The 18,844-nt window shown below is 36.5% G+C and overlaps 1 protein-coding gene across 1 annotated transcript in view; it reads right to left on the reverse strand.

Moving 5' to 3' along the window:
• Nucleotides 1-18,844, reverse strand: part of USH2A (usherin) — a 390,721-nt gene that overhangs the window by 303,789 nt on the left and 68,088 nt on the right. The window contains exons 11-14 of the mRNA XM_074166292.1: nt 16,899-17,094; nt 13,038-13,679; nt 6,268-6,451; nt 1,002-1,165 (exon numbers count right to left, since the gene is read on the reverse strand). Of these exons, the coding sequence (XP_074022393.1) occupies nt 1,002-1,165; nt 6,268-6,451; nt 13,038-13,679; nt 16,899-17,094 (1,186 nt within the window). The remainder of the gene's footprint in view (nt 1-1,001; nt 1,166-6,267; nt 6,452-13,037; nt 13,680-16,898; nt 17,095-18,844) is intronic.

Genomic DNA, 18,844 nt, shown 5'->3' on the forward strand with positions numbered 1-18,844 from the left:
CAGCCGTTATCGATTAGGCCTGCTGACAGAAATGACCAACTGGTATCACCGGTTACATGACTTCCAAGGCTGGGCTGTTAACCGCGTAAGGCAGTAAGGTGTTGCAAAAATGTAATACAACTATTTCAGAATTAGGTGAGGTCCTACCCACAGTTTGGCATTGCATGGTATGATGTCCTCAAAGCCCATTGCTGAACATTGAACTGAAGGTAACTTACAAAATTTAATTTTCTTATTACGTATAATACTTTTCCTCTACTTCTTTAAAATCCCTGCCAGCTTAGTGACTAGGCACTGGTAAGCAAATCTGAACATTAGATTTTGAGTACTTATGACACAAACAAAGGCTGAACTTGTGCCATCTCTTCATATCCAGACTCATTGCAAGTGCAGATTTTCCTTTGCTATGTGTTTCATTACATCCATAGTCTGACCATCAACATCACTTTAGCCCCACCTCACATACGCCCATTTATGATGCTTGATTAGACTACATCACGTGTTTTCCCAAACTGACTGAAAAAAAAGCCCCAGGAGGACAAAGGCAAAGCTACATTGCACTGAGGAGGGGATTTTGACTTAATCACCAGGAGCTGGTCTTCAACAGACCTCTTGCTCTTCAGAACTTCTGAAGACAGGTCTCTTGCCTCCTGTTAATGACAGGAAGGGGGGCTAAGCTGTAAATTGTACAAATCCTATCGCTAAAAGATGAATTCTGCATTAGCCACTACAAAGAACATGGTGGGAAGTGCAAGGGCCTTGCTTCTCCCCTGGGTTAGACTGCAAACATAAGCTGTGTGTACAACATGAAGCATTCTGTACATCTCTCTAGAAAACACTCCTAAGGCACAGCGAAAAATCACCCAAACTTCAGGGACCAAAAATATGAGAGGAGAAAAAAAGTCAAATCCAGTACTGCTGACCTAATTTAATACTCACTAAATCAATAAAAAAAAACATTAATTCAAAAGACATGCTTTTAAGACCTAACATCCACTTACTTTTACTGCAGCCAAATACGTTGTGGACATCCAAATTACTAGCATCGGGAACACAGTTGTCACATTTCAAGCCAGTTACAAATTGTTTACAAACACACTGTCCAGTAACAAGATGACAAGTCCCACTAATGGCTCCTGCAGGATGACAATTACAGTGCTGACATCTACAAACAAAAACAAATCAAGGAAGCGATCAAAACACATTAACTCTCCAGTTAAGCACAGTAGGGTTTTGTTTAAAGAATTCTTGGGTAACGTATTTTTAAAAAATTGTAAACAGTTCAGTAGCCTGAGACACAGTAGAAAATCTATTATCCTGATAAAAAATGTAACTTACAAAAATGTGTCCAGGTGTCCAATGTGTCCATTTTTATAAAAATAAAAATAAACATTAACATCTCAATGCCAGAATAATATTCTAATTTAGAAAAAAAAATGCTTAAAGAGCTTTTATATATATTGATCCATACACGAACTAGAAAATAATGTTTGGTAATAACCACATTACGCACTCAGTCCTGCTACACTTACACAACCTTTCTTGCAGAGCTGTAGACTTCAGTAATACATGCATAACCAGTTTCACATGTTTCTACACAAAATATGAAACCTTCTCACTTAGAGGAAGCTAGGCATTTGTTGAAAAAGAAATCAATTAGCAATTTCTTGTCCACAAAGGCAACTTGAAGTTGAAAAAGTAACATGCTGCGAATAAAGGATAATGAATGTAGATGAAAACTTGGAGGAAAATCCCTCAGATTAAAACAGTGAAAGGAAACAAAATAGTAGAAATATGAATAACAGAAAACACATTTTCTTTGCAGCCTGATGGGCAAAACTGAAAATAACTAAAAAGAATATTTAATTAAATGAGTAAATTAAATTATTTTTAATTAAAAATAACAAAAAATTTTAAAGCGTTGGTATCACACAAATGCCACATTTCAATTCTGTAAATATCTGGCATCAGTAGAGTACTTCCAGGATTAATTTATGCTTTGGCTTTTGCATGTTAAATCTCTCATGATCAACTTGTTTTTCACTATTTCCCCACTGACATTCATTTATAGCAGGGATCCCATGTCAGATAATGCAAATATTCAGACTCAGAACATCCCAGAAATTAAGCAAATCAGTTTTTTTCCTTACTGCAAATACTGTTATGCTACCCATTGCAATACAGACTGCCATTATTCGTCCTAACAGAAAGTCAACAATGGCAAATAAAACTTTGCGCTTTAGATTCTAATTTCACTATATTTTTACTGCTGCACACTAAAAGGGTTTTGAAAAAAACATGGAGTGGGAGAAATGTGGAACTGTACAGTGCAGCTAAGACATACTGGGAAATTTACACTTCACTCCCCCTTGCCCTGAGCTGGAAAAGTCTGATTCTCAGGCATAAGCAACATCAGCCTTGAGGGAATCTTAAATTACTCCGGATGCCAAGTCCCAAGATGATGAAGCAGCAAAAGACCTTGGAGAAGTCCAAGGGAGAGACAGTCATGCCATGTCCCATTTGCTTTGCTAACCCCAAGACTAGACAAAAGTTGTTGATTTATATTTGGCTAATTTTTCCTTGGCCAGTTTCACCAGGTCCAGAGAAATAGGTGGTGGTGCCTTTACACGAGTTACTTTGCCATTTTCCCAGTCATCACCATCACCTTGATCTATCTCTTTCTATCTATATGAAGGCAGAAATAAAAGTGAGTTCAGTTATGTTTTAGGTATCAGCTTTTTAAGGCAAAGGAGAGAGGAGGGGAGGGTGGAAACTGTTTTCACATTAGGACACTAAAATTCAGGTCAATAATCAGTGAAATAGACATTAAATGTGACAGATTTTTAAACAAGTTTAAGCAAACTCTTCACATACATTTTCTGTCCATCACAGAGCTCTCTGTATTAGAGTTCCTTTACAGCAGTTTGTGCTGTGTGATCTCCTGGGTCAATTCAACACCCTTAAAAAGGCTGATAAAAGCTAAAGCTGCAAAATAAGCTGCAAATTTGTTTTATGGACTAATATCCTTTTGGGAATAAATAAAATGCATTCTCTCTTGGAAGCCACTATACTGTAGTTTGCTCTCTTTTATAGTCAAGAGAAAAGGGCAATTTTTTCAAACTGTATTGTCTTTTCATCTGTAGACAGTGCATCCAAATCTCCCTTCAAATAGAGGTTTTGTTTAGACTATTTAAATGTCATGACTGAAAAAATCAGTCTAGTTAGAGAAAAAAAAGAGACAGTATTTTCTCAGTGAGACAGTACTTTATTATTTCATAATTTCATTACATGTACATATTTAGTACATATTTTGTTGGAGGGGGGAGGGGGTGTTAACAAAACCATCTCAATAGACAAGAAGACAAGCTTCTCTTGCTTCTCCTGTATATTACTGCACCCCTTATGAATAAGGGTCCCCTGCATATTCCAGTTTTCATTATCATTCACACGAGACAATCAAACCCACATACACGTACAGTCACAGCACTCAGTGCCCGGCAGGGTGGGGCTGCAGCTCTCTGCTTGTTGCATTTTCTTCTAGGAAAAGTGTGGGCTCCCTACCTCTACCTCTACTCAGTTAGGCTCCAGATCTTGCAAACAACAGCATACACATCATCATATTCTGTTCCAGAGGATTACACATTTTATTTGAGTCATCACATGCATAATTTTCTTAAAGTGTCCTGCGATAGAACTGGTCTTGTTGCTATGCATAGTTCATGCTTTTCAGTCAGCATTAAGGATTCAGTCAATTAAGGATTTTTAAAAAAAATAACTATTTTTGAAACTTTTAATCATGCAAGAAATATTTTCAGCATTCCTGTTAAATGCTACTTCTTCAAGATACATCTGAGTTTTATTAAAACAGAATTATATATAATCAAGGAAAACAGATTTTAAAACACAGAAAGAGAAATGTCAGGCCAAGATGAATTGCAATATTGATTTTGTGAGGATAAATGGTTTTTGTAATATTAATATAGAGAAACCTTTATTACATTGACTCTCTAGGTGCAGTTAGAGCTTCTCCAGCAATCTGTTTAAAATCTTCATTTTTCATCCTTATGGGAAAACCTCACTTGCTAAATGGATTTCATAAACAGTAATCTGTCAAGACATATATATAGATAAACAATTTGTGATGTTCATTGACCAGTTCATTATAGTAAACAATACAGAGGTAAAGCATTTCAAATGTGTACCAAAGCCCACAATGATTATAGATCTGTTCAGACTGCTGCAAACATGCAGTGTTTCTAATTCTTTAATTGCCAAAGAAATTTTCCTGCTTCATAAACTGAAATGCGTTAAAAAACCAAGAGTTCCTGTTTTACCTCAAAACATCACAAAATAAATCAGCTCGCATATACGTTCCTCAGAGTAGGAGAGTTTTAAAGCCTCACGGTCTCTGTGTGTCACAACTTTGCTTCTTTTCTGCTATTGTGCCAAGACAGATACATCTTTGCCACTACAGATAGCTCATAGCCTCTTCCTTCTGAAACCACAGAGTCTTTAAAAGATACTTGGAGTAAGGATGGTTTAAATGACTTTGCAACTTTATAGAGAAAGAAAAAGCATATTGCTCTTTTTAAGAAGATATTAACAGTTAAAGAAATGGATTAAAATAGATTAACAAATAAAGACTTGGATTATCTTTTCCAGTGGATAAACATTTCTGCCTGAGGAACAGAGGTACATTGCCCAAGTAGATGATATGCTTGGAAGCCAAGCATATGCAACACAAGTTAATCATGTTAATGTACTACCAGAGCAGTCTTCAATACTGTCATGAGGCTTAAGTAGTATTAAGGCACTAAAGCCAACTCTGACTCAAATTCGAGAACAGTAAAAACTTTCTATCTTTATAACAGGATCTGGATCTAGCTAATTCTAGATACTTCCACATTTTGAATTTCATAATACAGCTCAAAATGCAGGTAGTTGAAGGCCAATATCTAGTTCAGGAAAGCTATTGCTTAACACAGACACAAACCTCTCCATCACCTGCTGAAACTGAGAGGGGAAAAAAAGTCTATTCCAAGTAATTAAAAAAAAAATAATAATTAATAAAAAGGAAAATATATTTAAAAGGGAACTCTAATATTACACAGACTTTATTCCTCACCATTAGAAGTGACAGGAAGTGAAAATAGGAAGTCCTTATTCCTACAAATTACTTTATGGCCATTAGGCAGATACCTCTGTGACCCGCAACAATAAAAATAATTTTAAAAATCTACTAATGAGTGACAGTAACATAAAAGTTAAAGTGAGAAATCTGCAGAATAATGTCAAATATATGCAAGACTGCACTGATAATCACTGCCTTAAAAGCATGTCTACCCCACACTAGCTGGGGAAAAGGAGCACGGGGAGGGGAATGTTGTACAGATTTTGCTTCTGCCTGTGGTTTGGGTTTTTTTTAAAGGCAAAAATACTAAATATAAGAAAACTGTTTAACATCATCAGTCTGCATGAAAATATGATAGCATTAGAGCTGTGCAATCTTTCTGAACAATATTTAAAAGGAAATTGAGATTGTGGGGATTAAGCAAGAAAGATGATCCTGGAAAAGAAAGATACAGCAATAGTTGAAATAACAATGCACTACCTATAGATATGTTTTTCCCCTTACATTCCAGGGAATATATCCATATAATTTCAGTGTACGTACAGGCCCCAGGCTACATTAGATAAACAATTTACCCTGTGGCACATAACTAAACACTGAAAAAGAATACACTGCTTCAGAAAAAGATTTTTAAGAGGAAAGGTGCTGTATTTCTACTATTGCTACTAAAAGAAATTTGGAAAGACAGGGATATCTTTAATTTTTTACATTTTTTTTTCCATTAAAATATCTTCCTAAGATCTTCAAAAGCATTCACTGGCTATAAGAATGGCACATTACCTCTATTATAATAGTCAATTATTAACACCTCAGAAACCAACCCACCTTAGTGAAGTTGCAGAGGAAATGTAGAGAAACAATTGTCAAATAGCTATAACATTAGATAGCATTAGCATTATACAGCTTTCATGTTGTTTCTACTTAAATCTGTGGCAAAACTTCTATTTCCTTCAGCTCATGGGATCACAGAGGGTTGTATAACACACCACACATTATACAGAGTGCACACAGGAATTGAAAGAAGGATTAATGTAACTAGAGCACATTTTTTCATTGTCACTAAACCTTTGAATGAGCTACTATGAGAAAAATATAACAAGGAGGTTGTAAGTGACCTGCGAAAAGGAAACACTCACCTCCCTGTGACAGAGTCAAATCCAAAATAAAGTTCTTTGCAACGTTCACATGTCTGTCCTGCTACAGAGGCATCCTGGCAAATACATTGGCCAGTTAGTTTATCACAGGTCTGATTCACTGAACCGGCTATGTGGCACAGGCATGGCAGACAGCCAGTGACACTGGATGGAGAAAAATAAAAACCTGGAAGAGAAAGGGATTTTGAGAATAGACAATATGAAAGAAGTGAACACAGTAAATTATTATTAACTTGCGTATACCTGAGGATGAAACAACAGAACCAAAGCTTAGGTAACATACACACCAACTCAAATAAAGCAATGTAATTTTCCTGCAGAGCTGAGCTTCTAAATTTTCTAATTGACACTTCCTAAAACTATTATTCATCCTCCAGGTGCCAACTCTGATTTCTTTATTCTCTCTCTTCAGACTTTATTTTAGACAGAGCAAATGCAAAATAGGGGGAGTACATTAACTGTGGGAAAAGTAGAGACCCAAGTACATGAGAGGTACTAATGAATGCACTACAAGCAGGAGAAACAAAAAATACGAGAACAGACACTTGTCCATTCTAGTCTGGGATCTCATCTCTGACAACAGCCAGCTGCAAAATACAAGAAATGCACATATTTTCTTAAAAAAGTCTCTCAATCTTTCTCAACCAGGCTTAATCCTTGAAACATGATGATGTTTCTTAGGAAAAACGACATTTGATGAGCTAGGTCTATGTAAAATTTATGTTTTACTCCTCAACGTAGAGCTTGTATCCTGCACAAATGCTTTTACAGAAACTAGTAAATTGATGAAAAAAGTTACTTATCTGCTATTAAAAAGCTTTCATTCTGAATCCTATCATTTCCAATTATGAACTGGAGCATTCGCTTCACCCCATAGTATATTTGGTATGCTTCTGCTATAGTATCTTTCATCCTATTGCCCTCATGAGCCATCTTTATCTATGCAAGTCTCTAATACACTACTCATTAATACAGTTTACATAGTTTATATACGTCTAATCTGGTCATTGAAGAACTTACCCATTATTCACAGCCTCGCCTGAAATTCCAAACGAAAGAGCTTTTACACACAGTTTTTTAATGATGCTGTACAACTTGCATAATCTATTTTGCAATGTATGGACTTCTTTCATTCCTACTAATTTCTTTTCTATACATCTGATCAGAATGATTCAAATAATGGCATAGCAGTAAGAAATATATTTACATAATTTTCAAAAATTTTCTATTTTTACCATCCTGATTATTAATGGATGTTTAACTAGGTTTTTCACAGAAATTTCTCTTTTTTTTGAGTGGTATAATTGATTAAAAACATAGCAGCGTATGAGAGTTCTGCAAATGATGATGGTGACACAGTATTAACCGGCACTAGTTAACTGCAAGTAGCTGTCTTTGAACACCAGCCCTAAGATAGGGCCATTGATAGGAGTTTCTACCTCTGTCAGCCAGCTGCTATTAATTATTATTGCACAACTTCAATAGAAGAGTTTCAAGCATTACTCAGATAAGCAGTATTTGCACAGGCTTCTCAGACACTTTCCCTCTCTCTTCAGATATCTGAATCTTTTTCACTGTCCAATAACTTCCTGATGTCCTGCTTTATTATAAAGAGCCCAAAATTGTATTGTAACATGTCATATCACCCAAGGTCTTATTATTTATTTTGTTTTACAAGAGATGGCTTTATATATACACCCCTAGGGTGGTATTCTCTGTCTTTGCAGCAGTGTTGCACTGTGAGCTCATATCCAAATAGCAGAGGAACTAAACAAATTGAAAACATTAGAATTTTACTGCTCAAATCTTTGTTCAAGTTTAGCCTCTGGTCCTCAGTGAGATAAATCTCAAGTGGACAGTGAAGTGATATCAGTCTCCAGTTAACATACATTCGCATCATAAAAAACCATGCTGTTGGCACTTTATTCCAGAGAGGCCCCGAACTGAGCCACCACAGAGACTGAATAGCTTGAAGTTATTAGTGAGGCAGCATGTATTATCTCACACTGCAGTTGTCTGCGCAGTACAGTGCCCATCCTGTGCATAAATAGAGGAGACCATTTCCCAGCAATGTCACTCTTGAGCACAATGAACGACTCCACTCAAAGAACGTAACAGGAAGATAGGAAACAAGTTTCAGCCTGGACTCCTGCAGAAGGTCAAAGCACTTGTACAGGACCCAGTTTATAGTTGCAGTAAATGATAAGCACTCAGGCTAAAACAGATCCCTGTCCATCTGAAATCTTGCATTAAACTAATGTCTAAGAAAAGACTACAGCAGGTAAATAAGCACATCTCCAGGAAATGAATCCATTTTAGCTGAGCAGGACTGATCACTACAGCATGTATTGTTTTTGTCATAGCAGTGAAATTCATAATTACAAAGAATCTATACCTTAATGTTAAACGTCCTGGTGCTCCTAATATTATACTACCTAAACCACTGTCGAGCATTGAAGGATTTGGTGTGATATTTTTTATAATAATCTTTTAGAAATGCTCTAAAAATTTAACTAAGTTTCTGGATACTACCACAATTATCTATTTTTTTTCCAGAAGTAGCAAGTAAAATTTTTTTTAAAGTAAAAGTGAGAGATAGGGAAATGGGAGAAAGTCCTTCCCCCAATTAATTTATAAATAAATTAACATGATTAAATGTGGACAAAGAGAAAAGAAACACTGGATTACAAATTTATACCGTTTGTCATAACCATTATTATTTACTTCCACCACCTAGAATTTGGCAGGAAAGAGTAAGAAACAACTTAATGCAAGCTTAATTTACAGCAAGGTTAGAAGGGCTCATAAAAGTTGCTTTATGAAGGATCCATTGTTGTATAATAGAGCCAATTTCCAATTTTAAGACAGCCACTGCAAATCTCTACAAGATCTATGTATATAACTAGTATTATGCTTATTCTTTTTCAGATTTTTTTCCAATTCAACCATAACTGATCACATTTGTCAATCAAACATACTTTTCAAAAGGAAGAATGAAAGTCATAGCAAAGTATTCAGCTTCCTTTTTAATCATACTCTTATTATTTCTTCCCCTGTATATAAGCTCATGGAAAATGAACACGCGAACAATTCCTTAGCACTCTTACATGCATACCAACTATGGTGGTAATGCTCATTTCTTAACCACAATTTGTGCCTCAAAATGTGTTAACAACACTGATAATGTTGTCACAACATACTTTGTATTTTTCTGGCTAAGAAGAGAGATACTACATACACAAAAAACTCAGTATTGGTGCCTGGCCACACATCCTACATGCTAGTGTACATCTTTTCTGTACTAATCCATGTGGTCACCAAGTAAAGAACTTACAAAATGCCTTCAAAATGCCTCTTTTTTTTTTTTTTTTTTTTGCTTTACAGCTTTGCTGTAAAGGAACTCTCTTTTGGAACATACTAAAAAAGAATATTTTTATAAAGTGAGCTATATTAAATGTCTAAATGAGCTCACACTGGGATCAACACTAAAATGTCAGTGAGAGTACCATAGTACACTGTGCTACACTAAGAGCAACACAATGCTTTTACAATGATAAGGTTTTACACTTTCACTTGCAGAAGAGAGCTGTGTTCAAAATGTACATGCTTATACTTATTACTTAGAAAATGTAAAAGTAATTCTTACAGCAGGATTTAATTTATTTTTTATTTTTTTTAACAGGAACTATTGTAGAAGTATTCCTCTGAGTGCCATGCAAGCTTTTCTACAAACCAGTCTGTTCATACTATCAATTAAACCTTTTTAAACCATTTAGTTCTGCATAAACCCTGGCCTTTCTTTTTCAAGGACAAGGGCGGTCACTGACTCGGGAAGCCTTGACATCACTCCTCTGCCGATCTCTGATTAAGTGGCTGCTATAAAGGGTTAGCAGGTCAAATAGCACTGGAGGAGGAACTAAGAAACACAGAGCGCTGCCTTATTTATTAGTATATGTATCTAAAATAATTTAAATGAAAGTATTTTTAAAAATACTTAATGGAGGTTAAGCAGCTTTTTTAACCTCTGTTCAAATTATTGAATGGCATATTAAAACCAATGGAGCTATAATGTACCTTTTAATGTGACCTGCTACTTTAATAAATTGCATATGTATTTAACTTGAACTAAATCTATCTGTTCAATATTATTACTAAGGGTAGGTTAATATTACCTATAGTTTCACTTTGCCCACCTACTTTTAAAAGAAAAAAATTAAAATATAACTATAGAGTTTCACCACTTATAATGAACATTTAAACTGTGTTTTAGTAACATGATACAACATCTTGCACTGATACGTAGCAACTGCAGTATTACCTAATGTCAGGGCTGAACTGTAAGCAGTCCTTGTGGAAGCCAGCACATTCTCACCACAGCAAGACAAATGTTTTTTAAGTGGCATGTTTGCCAGTCTCAAAGTTTAAGCAACTATCTCTTTACCTCCTGCCATGATCAGCTTTATGCATGAAGTACCCTTCTTGAAGAGCTTGCACTCTGCCTTCCAGATCCACATTTTTCATAGAATCATAGAGCTGCCTTGGTTGGTAGTGACCTTTCAGATCATCAAGTCCAACCATCAACCTAACACTGACAAAAACCATCACTAGACCATAGCTCTAAGCACTATGTTTACCCGTCTTTTAAAATACCTTCAGGGATGGTGACACTTCCTCTTGTCTTATTTCCTGTGACTTGGTAGAAGAGACCAACCCCCACCTCTCTACAACCTCCTTTCAGGTAGTTGTCGAGAGCAATAAGGTCTCCCCTCAGCCTCCATTTCTCTAGGCTAAACAATCCCAGCTCCCTCATAAGACTTGTTCTCTAGACTCCTCAACAGCTTTGTTGCCCTTCTCTGGACAGGCTCCAGCACCTGAATGTCTTTCTTGTAGTGAGGGGCTCAAAACTGGACACGGTACTCAAGGTGGGGCCTCACCAGTGCCAGGTACAGGGCGATGATCACTTCCTTAGTCCTACTCACCGCACTGTTCCTGATACAGGCCAGGATGCTGTTGGCCTTCTTGGCCACCTGGGCACACTGCTGACTCATGTTCAGCCAACAGCCAACCAACACCCCCAGGTCCTTTTCTGCTGGGCAGCTCTCCAGCCGCTCTTCCCCAAGTCTGTAACGTTGCATGGGGTTGTTGTGACCCAAGTGCAGGACCCGGCACTTGGCCTTGTTGAACTTCACACTATTGATCTCGGCCCATCAATCCAGACTGTCTAGATCCCTCTGCAGCACCTTTCTACCCTCAAGCAGGTCGACACTTCCACCTAACTTGGTGTTGTCTGCAAACTTACTGAAGGTGCACTCGATCCCCTCATCCAGATCATTGATAAAGATATTAAAGAGAACTGGCCCCAGTACCGAGCTCTGGGGAACACCACTCACGACTGGCCTCCAACTGGATTTAGTTCCATTCACCACCACTCTCTGGGCCTGGGCCTCCAGCCAGTTTCTACTCAGTGAAGAGTACTCCCATCCAAGCCATGACCAGCCAGTTTCTCCAGGAGAATGCCATGGGAAACCTTATCTAAGGCTTTACTAAAGTCCAGGTAAACAACATCTACAGCCTTTCCCTCATCCACCAAGCGGGTCACTTTTTCATAGAAGGAGATCAGCAGGACCTGCCTTTCATGAACCCATGCTGACTGGGATTGCCTGGTTGTCCTTCATGTGCCACATAATGGCACTCAGGATGATCTGTTCCATGACCTTCCTAGGCACCAAGGTCAGACTGACAGGCCTGTAGTTCCCTGGATGATCCTTCTGGCCCTTCTTGTGGACGGGCATCACATTTGCTAGGTGCCCGTCAACTGGAACCTCCACGGTCTGCCAGGACTGCTGGTAAATGACGGAAAGTGGCTCGGTGATCACTTCTGCCAGATCCCTCGGTACACTCAGGTGGATGCCATCTGGCCCCATAGACTTGTGTATGTCCAGGTGTTGGAGCAGATCCCTCACCATTTCCCTTTGAATTATAGGGGCTTCATTCTGCTCCCCACCCCTATCTACTAGCTCAGGGGTCTGAGTACTTGGGGAACAACTGACTTTACTACTAAAGACTGAGGCAAAGAAGGCATTAAGTACCTCAGCGTTGTCCTCATCCTTTGTCACTATGTTACCACCTTCACCTGTTAAAGGATGGAGATTCTCCTTAGTCCTCCTTTTGTTAGTAATATATTTATAGAAACTTTTTTTATTTTTCTTAACATCCAAAGCTAAGTTAAGTTCTAGCTAGGCTTTGGCTCTTCTAATCTTCTCCCTACATAGCCTTACAACACCTTTGTAGCCTCCCTGAGTGGCCTGCCTCTTCTTCCAAAGGCCATAAACTCTCTTTTTTCCCCCCCCTAAGTTGTAACCATTACAAGGATAGCTGTTGTTCATCAAACTATGCTAGTTTACCTTTTATTCAGTCAACGGGCCATGACAATTTGTGTATTTTCTCAATATCTAGAAGAAATAGGCCTAACCTTATTTTGGACATGTTACAACTGCAGTAATGACACAAATTATACAATGTCTGGTAACAGAATAAATATTTGATGGTGATCAGGACGTTAATACTTCTTTCTCACTCACACAGTTATGAAGAAATGCAAAAAAACTTGCAAAAAAATGCAAAATAACGTAAGTCAGAGACATGTCAGACGTGAAGCTGTCTAAACACATATTAAAAACTGTAGGAACTATGATGATATCCAACAAAGCAAAATTTACTACATCAAATAGATTGTCTTCCAATTTCCTTACCTGGTTTACACTCATTACACCTTCTCCCCTGACGCGGAGGCAAACAGACACACTGTCCGGAAACGTGGTCACAAACTGTTCCTGCCAATGTGCCCAGCGCGTCACAGTCACAATGCTGGCAGCCGAAGAGGTTGCTCATGCTGAGGTTGTACGTGTGAAGCATGCACTGACTGCACTGAAGGCCAGTTACACCAGCTTTGCAAGGACACTGTCCTGTTGATTTGTCACAAAGCAGGGAGCCATTTACTGTACCTGCCTTATCACAGTTACAAGGCAGACAAAAAAAGGAATGATTTTCCTGTACTTTGTAGTAGCCATCTAGGCATTCATCGCATTGTCTTCCTCCAATATTTGGTTTACAAGCACATTGCCCTGTCTTCGCATTGCACACAGTTCCAGAAAACGACCCTGCAACGTTACATTCACAAGCCTTACAACCAGTTACATCCAGCCCGTAAAAGTTGTCCATGCAGGTGTCGCAGTGAAGTCCTTTCACTTGTTCTTTACAATTGCACTGCCCGGAGAGAGGGTTGCAGAATTGGTTCACTGAGCCGTGGCTGTTGCACCAACAAGGCTCACATCCATCTTCATTAGAATATCTGAGAGCTTTAAATCCAAAATTGCAACTATCACACCTAAGACCTGAAAAGAGAAAAGGTATTAATAATAAAAAAGCTGAAAAGCTATTGATTTCAATTTGGGGAAAAAAAAAAAAAAGTATACTGTACTTGAAAAAAAAAAAAAGAGAAAGGGAAGGACTAATACTCTTCACCAGCATAATTAACAGGAATGACAGGGCTGCACAAAGCAATGGAATAACAGTGTCATCCCCAAAATCTGTTTACTTTTCCAATTTGTTTCAGAAGTGATGCATTTCTGCTGCCTTTTCAACACAATTTAAGATACTTCTGCAAGAGATTCTTTGTAACATCTCTAAGACAAACCAGAATTAATCTCTTTGTCCCCCAGAACAGCACCTGTTGCACAATCAATGCTTACATGAACTCTTCATCCTGTATTGTAGAAATGCAATATATAGTGAATTGCACTGGGTTCTCAATCTGTTCTGATATCAGATTTCTATATTATATTAAAAATATTAAGTATACTCTTGGACAACACAAGTTAGACTAATTACGATGAATGACTTAACACTGTACTTCAGTTTTAACATTGATTACATTTATGTTGGTGTTAGCCCTTACTGAAAGCTAGAAAATGTTTCCCACAATCCAAAATGAAATATTTTTATCTAAATATATGATTTAGTTAACTCCTGCAGTACATTAAAATCTAAACTGTTTTCTTCATACTTCATCCTGCAGTTTTATTAGCTTTGTTTTCAAAGTCATCACTCGCTTTATCCCTGCCCCAAGGGATGGCATTTGTATTTTAGTTCATAAAATGTACATTACAAGAAAGCAAACTAGATTATTATATGAAAAATGCAAATTCACAGTTAGGTATTTTCCCTTGCAATGGGAAAATCATTCACCATGAAGCCATCCCTTAATTGTTGCATACAGAAAAATATAAATACAGTGTTCTGGCAAAAATATTGTCATAATTTAAAAAAATACAAACCTATATAAAAATACATGTAGCAACTTACATGTAGAAAAATAAAACTAAAAATGGTAGGAAATGCATTATACATATGGATAAAAACTCAAAAAGTCCAACAGAAGGCAAGTTCCTTTAACAGTGATGAATGACTCACCTAAGGCATATCATTTAATTTCAATAAGGAAAATAAAAAAGGACCACTATTGCTGCAAATTTTAAAAATAACTGTATTGTTAACAAGAATTATGACTCATTTTGAACTATTAAAATTGGTCTACATGGATTCATATCATATCAGTTTTAAAAATATGCGCAGTGCTTATTTGAATACGCCATACATATTCCTGACAGGTAATCTATTCCTAACGATACTGAGGAAGGCCTACAGGGCATCACATTCAATGTTAACAAGTACAGGGGAGTTAGCACGCTTGGCATTTAATTCACATTCTTCTACCTTTTTATTCTAGATGAATGACCTACTTTAATAAAATTATTGGTGCTAATGTATTTTACTGGTGATAGAATCATTAGTAAGATTTAACAGTTGTGTTAACTCTAACAGTTCATGTTTCATAACACTGCAGTCCATAGTTGCATTTTTCTGTTATCGTGCTTGTTTAAATAGATAAAATGGCAATAGACAGATTGCTCTAAAAACCAATTGAGAAATCCAAAGAGGAAAGCTCCCTGTTAAAGTTTGCTGTACATGTTCCAATATATAGAAGCTTATTTACAATTCGTTCGGAAAACAAAAAAAATGAGAATCCAGTCTGGAAAGAACTAGGTCTTTATCCTGCAAACAGACACTTGCATAACTACAGCCCCCCCACCATAGTTACAGAGAAATTTGCAGAAAGCATAGATTTACACACTTTTTTGTATTACTACTTGGAAATAAAAATATAGTGGAAATAAAAATAATTCTTCTTGTTTTCATCAAAGACGTGAGAACCAGACTGTGCATTTCTTGTATACCAAACTCCCACTGAATTAAGGTTTTTACAGATGCAAACGTGAAATGTAGGCAAAGAATATATAATTAAGAATGCTCTGAAGTCCTTTTTATGGAATGTAGAGAGCGGTTTTAAGATGCACAGAGGTTATATTTTACTCTTAGCACCGCTTTTATCATATGGAAAACACAGGTACTCGGCATTCCACAGGGAAGAGGACAGAAACAGTTCAGGCTTATGTCTGTTTAGAGTTATTTTCATTTTTTGTTGTTATTTTGTATTTGCTTTTGGAAATTAGAAGAAGAAACAAAGACTCACAATATTACAGATAAGTCAATATTCACAAGTCAGTGAGACTTCTAAATTAACATCATTAATACAACACACAACCATGGTTAGCTAAAGAAAAAAAGATTACTAATTGTGTTAATAACAAAGCAGAAAATGATCTCTCTTTTTTGAGACATATGTATAGTCTGACACATGTACAGTTACCATGCAAGGCTCACTTTATCAGGAAATTCTCCTTGCATAATATTGCCATACATCAACATTTCAAAGTGTATTATATATACTGTGTATTTTGGGCACTTGATAAATTTTGTCCTTATGTGGCTGTGGCTCCCCTCAAATATGCTGGAAGTAATAAATTGCTATAATCAAACCTAATTTCTGAAAAATACCTGTGGGAGTAACAAACAAAAAAGCACGTCTTGTAAAAAAATGATAAATAACACAGAAGGTAGCAGTTTATTATAATCAGCTTGGCATTGAATTACAAAATTAAAATTATGTGGCCCTTGATAACTAACCCTAGCTATGTACATGATCTGTGGAATTATGTTGACTTACTTTGCATTTCATAGGAACAGTTCAAAGAAATATAATAGAAAAAATGGATAGATTTATCACAAAGGACCCTGTAGCACAGAATATTTTGAGAAAAAAATCCATTTATTTTGGTCTATTAAGAAAACTAGCATGGAAACGATTTGCTTAGAACTCATTAAGTATAAAACATTTTGAAAAAGCGTTAATTTCCTAAAAGAAACATCTATGCAGAAAGCAAATTACATTATTTCTGTGACTTATTAGTATGGAGCTGTGTAAGCTAATGTAGCTATGCCGTAAAGAAACTTCTAAAGGGTTGATTAAACTAAGCTTCAAGCTGTAGTTTGATAGAATTATTAAATTAATAATTTTTCAACAGTTAATTTCATTCATTTTTATAATCTGCCTTCAGCAAAGAAGTTTACTATACTTTTCATTTAGAAAACAACTATGGTTTATTTCCAGAGATAACAAGAAAAATGGCTCCGAACTATTGCATTACACATACCAATAACATTTGCTTTGCACTTGCACTGGCCTGAATTTTGGTGACAGGTAATATCTCCATTGACTGTCCCAGAGGTATTACAGTTACAGGGACTGCAGCCATCAGGGTTTGACTGTTGTAGGTTGTAGAATCCTTCCTGGCACTGATTGCATTGTCTGCCAGACACATGTCTCTTACAATTACACTGGCCTCCAATCTAGAAAGATACAAAATATTATAGAATGATGAACATATCTATTTTTAGATGATACACTCATTAGCAACAAGAATGGGAGTATGAGTTGGGGAGGAGAAAACTTTAAATGGAACAGAATAAAAGTCTGTGTAACACAGTTTTTTAATTTGTTGAGAGAGAGAAAAAAAAGAAATATTAAACAGAGTGTAACTATTCAATTTTAAAATAGAGTTTAAAAGTCCTATTTTTTCAAAACAGAAGGAAAAAAAAGAATTGAGTAAACAATGTAACAATATTTACTACTTGGACAGAGAAAACTGCAAAGAATAATTACAAAATTGCATTGTATAAATGGTGACTTCTATTAAAACAAAGAGTACTTTTTTTTAAATCAGAGTTACTGCAAAGCACTTTATCATTTTTAAAGGTCAAGTTTTGCATTTTTTTGTTCAGACCATATGCTTATTTATTTTAGTGAAAATGTTAGTTAAATAAAAATGAAGCAAAGTTGAAAGATTTACTTCCCGATTACTCATCCAAGATAAATTTTCTCTTCCTTTACAGAAGGACATGACCCAAGAGCCCAAGAGCTCTCCCTCTTTTTTTTGGTTCAGCTGGAATCCAAGTGATCCACTTCAGAGGTGCGATATAACGGTCCTCTCCTACTCCCTAAATGAGTAGCACTGCAATTCTGAAGGAGCTGAGGCATCCTTTGTTGTGCCTAAGCCATGATTTGGGAATATTCGTCTCACATCTTGTGCAAGATTAAAGCGCTCCTGGGAAGCCATCTCAATTTCAAGCCTCTCAAAGGCAGAAAAAAAACCAATCTCTATATTCATCACTTTCCCATATGGTGGGAAAACTGTCCAGAAGGAAAGGGCAAAGGCACAGGGAAATGAATGGAAGAGATGAGTCAATACACAACATAGACAAGAACAGGGAGTCAAAGCAAAAGAGAGATACAGGAGGCATGAATTGGCAAGAGGTTAAGGTTTCAGAATCAAGGAACAAAACCTAACTTTTCTAACTCAAGTGTTCTGGGGAATATTTAGATGGCAGTAAGGAATTAAACTCTGTGTTATCGGTAATTTTCTTTGGGTTGGTGTGTTTTTTCAGTGCAAATATTTACAAATACAAAAAAGCGATTCAAAAGTAGTTATTAATCTACAACATCAACAGCTATAGTTCCGTGTACTTTGCTTTTAATCAGCTACCAGAACAAAAATTTCTCTTAATAGTTGTATTTTTTAATCTTAGACCTATGTGTCAGGCAAAGCTGAAACAGGAGAGTCCTGAGGCACTAGAGACAAAGCTATTTGGAAGTTCCACTTAAAATAAATGTTATCATCACACACTCCAATCTACAATGAATGAAAGTGTGAGAAGGATGTATTCCTATCCCTTTCCTCATAAAAGGATTCTGTAGTCCAATAAAACCTCCTCAATATGCTTTCATGATAGAAATCTATTACTGATATATCAGCCACATTTTTCAGGAAGATGAAGATATTAAAAAAACAAGAAAACAATATTTTATAAACAAAAGGCAAGACAGCAGCTAGTACAAAAAAGTAAGGGTCAAGAGACCACAGCAGAAAACACAGCAACAAGGATTTTCAAGTTTTTCCCTTTTAGACTGGATTTGATCTAGATATTTAGTTTATTATAAGAGACTCAGTCATGCATCACAGCCATTCATCACAGAACTCACATGTGAAAAGCAACTCTGAGTCTAATCCTAAATGAAGAAAAATACCTAGTTTAATACGTA

This window comes from Numenius arquata, chromosome 2, assembly GCF_964106895.1.
Source record: "Numenius arquata chromosome 2, bNumArq3.hap1.1, whole genome shotgun sequence".
In the NCBI taxonomy this organism is placed as follows: domain Eukaryota; kingdom Metazoa; phylum Chordata; class Aves; order Charadriiformes; family Scolopacidae; genus Numenius; species Numenius arquata.